Source organism: Coenobita brevimanus, chromosome 100 (genome assembly GCF_032717465.1).
Source record: "Coenobita brevimanus isolate Jiangsu-jjx chromosome 100, ASM3271746v2, whole genome shotgun sequence".
Taxonomy (NCBI): domain Eukaryota; kingdom Metazoa; phylum Arthropoda; class Malacostraca; order Decapoda; family Coenobitidae; genus Coenobita; species Coenobita brevimanus.
In genome coordinates this window covers 61,647,780-61,659,535 of record NC_137053.1, presented here as the reverse complement: position 1 = coordinate 61,659,535, position 11,756 = coordinate 61,647,780, and the positions used below count along the sequence as shown (strand labels likewise).

The 11,756-nt window shown below is 44.2% G+C and overlaps 1 protein-coding gene across 1 annotated transcript in view; it reads left to right on the top strand.

The window, feature by feature from the left end:
• The first annotated feature begins 2,482 nt into the window (after positions 1-2,482).
• LOC145414678 (uncharacterized) overlaps positions 2,483-11,756 on the top strand; it is a 200,080-nt gene continuing 190,806 nt past the window's right edge. The window contains exon 1 of the mRNA XM_080284196.1: positions 2,483-3,144. Within this exon, the coding sequence (XP_080140322.1) occupies positions 2,483-3,144 (662 nt within the window). The remainder of the gene's footprint in view (positions 3,145-11,756) is intronic.

Genomic DNA, 11,756 nt, shown 5'->3' with positions numbered 1-11,756 from the left:
TGCTTGTGTCTTGTGTAGTTTATTATTTTAGTTAATGCCAAACAGGTTTATTTAATTGAGAGTGAGTTATAGATATCTGAGAATTTTATAGGGTCCTCATTAACCTTGACATCAAGATAGCTGATGCTAGGTAATTAAAATTCAGTTAAGAGAGTCATAGGAGCCTGAGAGTCAAAAGCATCTGTAGAGCCTTTTATTTAGTAATTCATGAGTTTTCTGGATTATGGTACTTCCCTTGGTACACAAACACACTAGACTCCGAAAGGAAATTAACCCCTCCAATCCGATTACATATTTTGTGCCATGCTGTATTCTTGCTACCACCAAAATATTTCATGTAGCTCAGGAGAGATGTTTCATGTTTACTCCTTATTAATCCCTCCACTTGCAAAAATCTTCCCTAAATCAAGGTGAGTAAAATGTAATGGTGGTAGCAAAAATGACACCCTTGTAATGAAATGATTATAATGAGTAGGAGTTTAGAGGTTGATAATACAGTAGGGGAGGGGTGCCCTGCCAGAAATGTGTTATTAAGGGTTCAGTTGGGTTGTGGCGCATTTGAGATGACTTGAGTCGTGAATATTTGATCTTTCTGTTGTGGATGACCAATGTTATGTTTTATGTCGGCCAGCGTAGTTTGCGTGTGTGTGTGTGTGTGTGTGTGTTGAGAGAGATTCAGGGTAAGGAGGGGATCGTGAGTGTTTCAGCGTTATCAAGGGGAGGAGGGGACCCACGCAAAAAGGAAAAAATAAAAAATGCTAAAGAAAAAGTGGTACAGTTTCCTCATTTAAAAGACATCAGTAACAAATGAAGGTGTTTAAAAGGATGGGATCAAACGGGCTTCTCGTCGGTTACAGCTCTTAGGGCAACACGGAGAATAAGAACCAATTGGAATAAATGAATAAATCGCAGAGGAAGACGTGCTGTGAAGTTTCTCACAACGAAACACTGGCAGTAGCGTCTTATCAAAATTCCCCAGAATGTTGGCATCGGTGTGGAGTTGCGAGCTAGTGAGTGAGAGCAGCAGCTAGCCACCCTGCAGCATGACTCACTCGCCTTACTCGCACCAAACCTGCATGGCGGAACGTGGCACTCTTTCACTCGCTCCCAAACTCACCCTGTAACGACGCACCAGAGAGCCGTGTTTTTTTTAGTGAAAGTGATCTACAGAGGCCGTATTCTCCCCTTCTCAGCATGACGGAACGTGGCAATCTCGCTCCTAAACTCGCTCCTAAACTCGCCACCGGACCTACCCGGGAACAACAAAAGTGAATGCCTTGTGTTTGCTTAGCCTGGTGAGGATCTGCTGAGGCTAGAAGGTTATAAGACACCATACTCGCTCCTTAACCTGTGTCAGGGAACGTGGTACTCTCATTCGTTCCCATACTCGTTCCCCTCGCTCCTCTCGCTGCCAGACTCACTCTAAAACGACCTACATATGTGATTCTTGTTGTTTACCCTGCTACGTATTTACTGTAGCCATTTTTCACTCGCGAGGATGGAAGTGTTGGTAATAATGTGATTCTAATTCTACTACCTCACAAACTTTCCCCCAAACTCGTTCTTTCATAACCAAACTCACTCTGGCATAACCTACATGTGTGTTCCTTGTTCTTTAGTTACGTATGGATCCACTGAAGCAATAAATTTCTTCGCGATGATTCTATGGAGTGTTGGTAATGATGGAGGAAGTTGGCATATCTCGCAATGCTCGGTGAGTGGCGCCAACATCTGTGTACGGGTGTAATCAGGCGGTGGTGGTGTATATCCCGGAATAATGTGTTCGCCGCAGCTAACTTATCGCAGCATCACCATTTTTCGCTTCCTAATTTCACACCGCTCTTTGCATCGACTTCTCTGTTCTGTCGTGATCTTGAAAAGTGCTGAAGTCCCCTGCTGCTACGTGATTTTAAAAGTGTGGGAGTAGTTCTTAGTTTTTTATCCCGAATCGTGGAAAACCGTTGTGAATGATGGAAGATATACTCTGAATCTGAAACGTGGAAGAGGGTGATGTGAACTTTGTGGAAGATGACCTGAATATGATTAGCTTAGTTACCGGTACTGAAAATTGTTGATATATATGCGTGGTTTAAAGAACATTTCTAGTGTGGAGGAACCAAATGTTTATTTTTGGTTGAAATACTCTGAATTTGATTCCCTTCAAAAACCGTTGAACTGTAAGTGTGATTTCGAAGTACTATATGTTCTTGAAAACCTACTGTTGCTCGTAGTGCCGTGTGAATAGTGAAAAGTTCGGTAATACTACTACTACTAAAGAAAAAAAGTCATTGTACACTGGAGAGAAAAACCATTGATAATGTTATTCAGGCTGGTAGATGTGTGAGACGTGAGTTCCCCACATCCGGGGGTAGGGAGGGGTGGAGGGAGTGGAAGGTGGAGCAAGGAGGCTGTGTGGAGGGTGAGGGGGGGAGCTAGAACACCTGCCACCTGAGCCAGCCTGTACCCGCATGTGTCCGCCGGTATGGAGTCAGTCAGGGTACCGCCGCCACACAGCTACACCGATCATCACCACCACTCCGACTCAGACGACACCTTCTTCGTCCCGAGACCGCGAAGGGCAACCAAATCCGCCCGCCGAAAGGAATCTGAGTCCGCCGGTACGATGGTTCTTATCTCAACCACATCGCGCCCCTGGAGTGACGAGTTCTGCGATATAAGCCTGGAAAATGGCGGGGAAACCAAAAATAGCGGCTTAGTGGGTGAAGCGGGTGACCAGAGTGAGATGATTGGTAGAGATAATAAGGTTAAAAGGAACCTGAGAAGCATAGCCAGTAAAATCAAACCGAGCGCCAGAAAATCAAGCGCGAACGAACCGTCTCGAACTTCGGACAAGCACGCTTCGAATCCGGGTGGCCGGAATCTAGTGGAGCTTCCCCCCTTCGAAGTATACTGCGGGTTGGAGCACCGTAGCCAGAGTGAGTCCAGCTGCGAATACGTGGGTCTGGGAGGTCAGGGGAGGTGGAGAAGTGGTACTGGGGGAGGAGAAAATCACCCTCTACCCCCACCCCTTTCCCCGCCCTCCCCACCCACCGCCCACGCCGCCTTCTCCAGCCTGATGTGCGCTGCCGACGACACGACCTACGGAGACTCGGATACCACCGTTGCCCTCAGCGACACCTGCAGGTATGTGTTGTGCAGTTCGTCATCATCATCATCACCATTATCATCACCACAACCACCTTCATCGTCCTCCTCATCCTCTCTAATGCACCCTATCGGAGAGCCTCATCTATGGGCAGCCAGGGAAACAGCAAAGCACCAACAGCTCAGGAATACTCAGCAAAGGGAAAGAAGAAGTAGAAAAAGCGAAACCTAATCCAAACTTTAGCATCTGACTGTAGTTTATGTATACTGTATGTACTCTTTTGACTAATTGTGCATCTGTAAGTTCTTCATCATCTCCTCCTCCTCCTCCTCCCCATTATTATTATTATTATTATTATTATTATTATTATTATTATAACTTTGTTTTCATTCGAGGGAACTGGACTAGCCTACTACCACTAGGTACTTGATTATTAAGCCGTGGTGGCGTTAAATTCAGCTAGCCTCAGTGATGAGGAAGGAATGAGTCTCCTTGGTTACTAGTCAAATCAACTCCCCAGTCTTGCTTGACCCTCATCCGAGCCGAGAAGGGTGGACTCCTTAAAAAAAAAAAAAAGTCACCTGCGTCTGTATGTATGCTTGTGTGTGTGTGTGTGTGTGTGTGTTTGTGTGTGTGTGTGTGTGTGTGTGTGTGTGTGTGTGTGTTTTGGGCAGCTTCCGGACTGCCATAGAGTAGGTGGATTTCAATTTGGTCTCCAGTGGGAATTCTGATTAAGTAGGCTAGAATAGGTTAGGTTAGGTTTAAGGCTAGATTACTCTACATTAGAAAACATTACATTACATTACATAACGTTACATTACATCACATTCAGGGGTTGGATGGGTAAATTTTCCACATTAAAGATAAATGTTGTGTAATTTCTTCAGTTCTGACAAGTAAATCCTATCCAAATCAAACTTTTGCATCCCCGTTCCCTCCACCCAAAAACTTCTTATTGCTCACCTGCTCTTTCCAAATATCTCTCTTCCTCACTTACTCTTCCCAGATATCTCTCACTTTTCTCACTTACTTTTTCCAAACACTTTTCACTTTTTCTCTCTTACTCCTTCTAAATATTCCTCACTCTTTCTCGCTTACTCTTTCCAGTTACCTCTTACTCTTTCCAAATATCTCTCACCCTTTTCTCACTTACTCTTTCCAAATATATCTCGCTTTCTCACTTTCCAAATATCTCACTTCCTCACTCTTTTCAAAAATATCTCACACTTTCTCACTTACTCTTTCCATTTCTCTCTCTTCCTCACTTACTGTTTCCAAATATCTCACTCTTTCTCACACATTCCAAATATCTCTCACTCTTGCTCACTTACTCTTTCCAAATATCTCTCTTCCTCACTTACTCTCTCCAAATATCTCTCTCTCTTCCTCACTTACTTATTCCAAATATCTGTCACCCCTGCTCACCAAATACCACAAATCTCTCTCCCCGCTCCCCACCTACCTTCTCCGCTATCTCCCCTCTCCCCACCTGCCTTCTCTATTATCTCCCCTACAATCAAACACAGATTCCACGCATCCCCTACCCAACCCCTCCGGAAACCACCTGTCCTCACCCTAACCACCTGTCCACCCTAACCATCTGTCCTGACCCTAACCACCTGTCCACCCTAACCACCTGTCCTCACCCTAACCACCTGTCCACCCTAACCACCTGTCCTCACCCTAACCACCTGTCCACCCTAACCATCTGTCCTCACCCTAACCACCTGTCCACCCTAACCACCTGTCCTCACCCTAACCACCTGTCCTCACCCTAACCACCTGTCCTCACCCTAACCACCTGTCCACCCTAACCATCTGTCCTCACCCTAACCACCTGTCCACCCTAACCATCTGTCACCCTACATTGTGAAATCTGGGATGCAAGTAACTGAAGCAGGGCCAGATTTCTCTCTCTCTCTCTCTCTCTCTCTCTCTCTCTCTCTCTCTCTCTCTCTCTCTCTCTCTCTCTCTCTCTCTCTCTCTCTCTCTTTCTCTTTTTGTTACAATATATATCCAATCTGTCTCTCTCTCTATAGCCAGCCGTCTTCATCCCGTTAAGGGTGGCCACAAACAAATCGCCTCCATGTCGCCTTGTCCCCTTCCATTTTGCAGTGCCCCCCCCCAACTTACACCCCCTCTCTCACGCCTCCATGTCGCCCTGTCCCCTGCCATTTCGCTGCCCTCCCTCCAACTTACACCCCCCCCCTCTCTTTCATATGCCTCTTTACTCCCTAGATTTTTACTTCATCCCTCTTTGGTACAGAAAATAAAAATAAATAAATAAATAAGAACGAAAGAAAAGAAAAAAAATCTCCCACGTATGCAGAACTCTTAAACATTCCGGGACACCTGAGAAAACATTGCCCAGGTGAGAATCCGGCAATTAAATAGGTATAGAGGGTAATTTGCTGACTACGGTAATTTATAAAGGTGATGGGGGAGGGGCGCCTTCATGCGGTGGCACCATCATAACCAAGCGGCTCCCCTGCCCGGTTATAGCAATTCAGGTACGACTGTTACATATTATTATTGTTTTTTAATGAGTGGGGGACACCTGTAATCTTGTGTATGGATGTTTTTATTATTTAATTTGTTTTTTCCTTCCTCTGTTTATCTTCTGTAAAAAGGGGGGGGCCTCGGTAAATTTTCTATCCCCCGAAAGACGGATGGTGGACCGTAGGAGGAGGGTAAGTGGAGGCTGGAGACCACAGACGTAAACACAGTAATACGGTACGGAACATGTAACATCCCTTGACCCCGATGTGCTTCATGTTACAGCGCTGCAGTACCCTCCAAGCGTTACAAATAATTTACTTGTTACAGAGGCATACAGGAATATATCTGAGGCAAGTTTTTGTTACCATTACAGCGTTACAGACTCCGCGTATCACACAAATTTATCCATTATCCTGTCCCCCGCCCCCTCAAAAAAAAAAAAGTCACTAGCCTAGTCTTCAAAATATAACACAGCTCATGACGGTGATAGAGTGATGGTGACAGGGTGAGGGGGTGAGAGCACGTGTGGTGTAAGGAGCGATAAGAGGGTGTGGGGGTAGGAGGTTATCAGTGTGAAGGAGATAACACATGATATCTGTGTGTGTGTGTGTGTGTCGCGTTGTTTCTCTCTCTCTCTCTCTCTCTCTCTCTCTCTCTCTCACACACACACACACACACACACACACACACACACACACACACACATCCCATCAAACCTCACCACAGGATACATTAACCTTTGAGCCCAAGGTCATTTATTCATTTATTTATTTATTTTCTTTTATTTATAGTTATTATTTTGGTACCTCACGAGGATTTTAGTTAACTTTACGCAGCTAGGAAAGGATTTTAATGGAGATATTTCAAACTTCTTTACTAGTTATCATCATCATCATCATTATTATCATTATCATCATTATCATTTTACACCACCACCATCACCATCATTATTATCATTTTACATCATCACCACCACCAGCATCATCATCATCATCATCATCATTATTTTACACCATCAGCACCGCCACCATCATCATCATCATTATCATCATCATCGTCATCACCATCATTTTACACCACCACTATCATTATCATTTTACCTCACCACATCATTTTACACCATCACCACCATCACCATCATTTTACATCACCACCACCACCACCATCATCATCATCATCATCATCATCGTTTTACACTACCACCACCACCACCATCATTATCAAATTACACCACCACAACCATCATCATCATCATCATCATTTTACACCACCACCACAACCATCATCATCATCATCATCATCATCATTTTACACCACCACCAGCAGCACCACCACCATCATCATTTTCTTCAGTTTAGAGGGAGGGGGGGAAAAAAAAATCAGACTAAAAGGGTAACTACTGTAAATATTATTCCATTTTTTTTTTTCAAGGCTATTTTTCGTATTGACTTCATTTACTTAAGTTTTATATTATTTTTTAGGTCATTCTTTTCGTCTATATCACATTTTTTGAATTTATAACCGTGTATTATATTCCCTTCATGTTTTTCATCTTTTTTTTTTAATACTGTATGCGTTTTTGCTTCTTTTTTTTTTAATGTAACTTGGAGTCATTTTTTCATCGGCCATATTTAAAAATGCCATTAATTCTGCCTAATATATCAATCCGGAGAAGCCACACACACACACACACACACACACACACACACACACACACACACACATAAGGGTACGTTTTGGCGAGGTGTCAGAATCAACATGGGAACTAATTTCAGTGCCAAGAGTGACGTCAGAAAGAAAAACTCGTTAAATAAAATGTTTGGCTTCATAATTTGCTGTGTTTTAGCGTGTTTGGTGCGGTGATGTATTATTATTATTAGTAGTAGTAGTAGTAGTAGTAGTAGTAGCAGTAGTAGCAGTGGTAGTAATATCATCACCATTATTTCTATTTCAGTTATTGTTGTTGTTATTATTATTATTATTATTATTATTATTATTATTATTATTATTATTATTATTATTACTACTACTACTACTACTACTACTACAACTACTACTACTACCACAATTACGACGACGACGACGACGACGACGACTACTACTACTACTACTACTACTACTACTACTACTACTACTACTACTACTACTACTACTACTACCACCACCACCACCACCACCACCACCACTATCATCATCATCATCATCATCATCATTGCAATTCCAGGGTTTGATCCAGCCTTCACTAACCCCTTTACTCCCCTAAGCAGAATAAGTTACTTCCGAGACGGCAACACGAAACTAGTAAACACGTCCTCGCTCTGAAGGGGTTTATACTTACGATCCTACTTACGCGATGGCGGTCTTGGGGTTCACACACTTACGATCAATTTCTGTCGTAAGTTTAGATTTATTGGAGGAGAAGCTAGAAATATGGGGGAACATCTGTACACCTTCATTGCCTTAATCTTAATCTTTTTATTATTATTTTTCTCCTCCTCCTCCTCCTCCTCCTCCTCCATACCCTCCTCCTCCATACCCTCCTCCTCCTCCTCCTTCTTCTTTTCTTCTTCTTCTTTCTTCTTCTTCTTCTTCTTTTTCTTTCTTCTTCTTCTTCTTCTATTTCTTCTTCTTCTTCTTCTTCTTTGAGAGAGAGAGAGGAGAGAGAGAATTTTCCTCCCATAATCATACTCATTTTACACTAACTTGGTCTATATTTTATTTTTTTTTTCTGTCTGGTTCTGGGCATAGACTTCAGAGCCCGTTCCCTGAGACCTAGTAGTCCTCCTACGTACCACACACCTTCACATGTCACCACTTCGGCACTAACACCCACCGTCCATACTGAATACATGCTAGGGCTGCCTCATACCGGACTGGTGTATTGATATTAGCGGGGGTATTTTGCTGGCTTGTCATGGACTTCACGTGGGAAAGCGTCTCTCTCTCTCTCTCTCTCTCTCTCTCTCTCTCTCTCTCTCTCTCTCTCTCTCTCTCTCTCTCTCTCTCTCTCTCTCTCTCTCTCAGATGTTAAAGCTCTTTGTAGGTAGTATTCAAAGTTATATTCAGAGCTATCAAAGAAACTCAGGTGATATTCAGTGTTATATTCAGAATTATCAAGGTAACTCAAATGTTCAAAGTTATATTCAAAGTTAGTAAAGTTACGTATGTTATTTTGAAAGTTTTCCTTGAGATAGAGGGTGAGGAATTAAAGAAAGTGTGCAGGTAGAGAAAGATTAAACGTACACACACACGCTCACACACACACACACACACACACACACACACACACACACACACACACTAACATCAACAAGTCCCAGACTAATCTCTGGCTGTGTATGTCATCACTCAGGGCTGTCATCACCACCCCACGTACATGTGTGTGTGTGTGTGTGTGTGTGTGTGTGTGTGTGTGTGTGTGTGAGAGAGAGAGAGAGAGAGAGAGAGAGAGAGAGAGAGAGAGAGAGAGAGATTGTGTGTACGTGTTTATGTATTTTCGTCGAGAATTAAGTGCGTATGAGAAGCTAATGATTGTGTGTGTGTGTGTGTGTGTGTGTGTGTGTGTGTGTGTGTGTGTGTGTGTGTGAAAGAGAGAGGGAGAGAATAATAAATACTGCTGGTGGGAACACATGAGAGAGAGAGAGAGAGAGAGAGAGAGAGAGAGAGAGATGAACTACATAGAAACACAATATTTATCAAGAACGGAAACTCTAGCCAATGTGTGATATTAGCTCTCTCTCTCTCTCTCTCTCTCTCTCTCTCTCTCTCTCTCTCTCTCTCTCAAGGTGAATGTAAGGTAGATTGATTATACCGTCATGTGCAAAAGTTATTTATTAGAAAGATATTTATTTTCAAGATTGGGATTATGTTTTTGTACTCCCTGTATCGCACTCCCTTCCCCCTCCCCTCCCCCACCCTCCCTTCCTCTCCCCTCCCTCCCTTCCTCCCCATCCCTCTTTCACCCATCCTCCCTCTTCCCTTTTCACTCTTCCTAGCACTCCCTCCTTTTCCTCCCTTTCCCCTCCCCCCTTTTCCTCCCTTTCCCCTCCCCCCTTCCTCTTCCCTTCCTTCCTCCCCCTCCTCCCTTCCTCTCCCCTCCCTCTCTTCCTCCCCCATCCCTCTTCCACCCAGTGTCCCTCTTCCTCTTTCCCTCGCACTCCCCCCCTCCCTTCTTTCGTCGAATCCCTCAGTGTTCTTTCTCCTCCCTCCCCCTCCCCCTCCTTTTTTCCCCTCTGCCCTACTTTCTCTCTCTCTCCTTCCTCCCCTTATCATCCTTCCTCTCCCATCCCTTCCCCTCCTTTTTCACTCCCTCCTTTCATCTCCCCCCACTTCTCATCTTTCCCTCCCTCCTCCCAGCTTTCTCTACCTCCTCCCATCTTCCCTCCTCCCCTTCTTTCCCTTCCCTCCTCAACTTCCCCCTCCTTCCCTCCCCTTCTTTTCCTTCCTCCCGCTCTTTTCCTCCCTCCTCTTTTTTTTCCTCCCTCACCTTTCTTTCCCCTCCCCATTCCCTCCCCTCTTTTCCCCTCTCTCCCCCCTCCCCTACCCGCCTGGAGGTGTCGTGTGTCAATCACCATCAGTGTCATGTGTTATTTAGTGCACACGTGTGTCATGTGTAATACACGTGAGGGGTCGTGTGCGTCACTGATACACACACAAACACACACACACACACACACACACACACACACACACACACACACACACACACACACACACACACACACACACACACACACACACACACACACACACACACACACACACACACACACACACACACACACACAGGATATCTCACCAACATCCGGTACTAGACGGCCGCTTAGAAACAAGCTTCTTAGGTCATGAGCGTCCTTCTTGTCTTCCATGACCTCGCTTGCTGTGTGTGTGTGTGTGTGTGTGTGTGTGTGTGTATGTATGTATGTTTAGATATGTATGTGTGTGTGTGTGTGTGTGTGTGTGTGTGTGTGTGTGTGTGTGTGTAAATAGGGAGAGAGGGGGGGAAGGGGTGATAATAAATAAGCTACAGCTGGTGGGAATGCATATGAGAGAGAGAGAGAGAGCGAGAGAGAGAGAGAGAGAGAATCCCCTTTGGGTCTGCGTCATGAACCACTGCGTAGCCACTTAATGACCCACTAATACCACCACACCACACCACACCACACCACACCACAGCTGGGCAGTGAAGGTGATATTGGGCACCTGAGAGGGATGTCTGCTGTAATTAACCTTCATTTCTTTCACTCAGATACTTAGCCATCCCTTTCATTTATTTGTATTTATATATTTATTTATTTATTTTTATTTTTATTCATTTTACTATATTCTTATTTTATTTATTTATTTATCTCTGTTTTTGCTGATACATGGTTTAACTGGGCTTGGGGGACACCTCTCGTAGTGAAGGGGTTAATGAAGACTGTAACTAATTTATCTAGGAATTTCTAAGCTGAATATAGTGGTAGGTATGATGAGTTAGAATGTAATGGGTAATGCATCATCGTACTGAAGTGGTGGTTCGTGGAGGAGGAATGTGTGGTGTGGCGAAGTGTGGTGTAAAGTATGAATAAGTATGACGCTGGTGGTGATCTGGTGTGCTGTGATGTGTGATGTGGTGGTGATGTGTTGTGATATGGTGGGTGTGTGATGTGGTGTGTTGTGATGGTGGTGTGATGTGGTGGTGGTGTGATGTGGTGCTGGGGTGATGTGATGATGGTGATGTAGTGGTGATGTGGTGGTGACTGTCTTGGTGAGTCATCAGATATTATGCGGGTACTCACAACACAAGAGGAATGTGTTAATTACTAGAGTGTGTTAGATTGATTGCCAGGTGATTCACAGCGCCAGTTATGCTCTAATTCAGGGAGAGATGCTGTGGTGAGATGTGGTGTGGTGTGGTGTGGTGTTTTGGTGTGGTGTGGTGTTTTGGTGTGGTGTGGTGATGTGGTGTGGTGTTTTGGTGTTGTGGTTTGGTGTGGTGTGGTGTTACGTGGTGGTGTAGGGGTTTGGTGTGGTGTTTTAGTGTTGTGTGGTGTGTGGGTGTTTGATGATGATGATGACCCTGTGTTGGTGAGTGTGTTAATTATGGAGGAATCGTATGTTAATTAGTAAGTTAATTATAGTGCTAATTATGCTCTTCATTAAGGAGTGT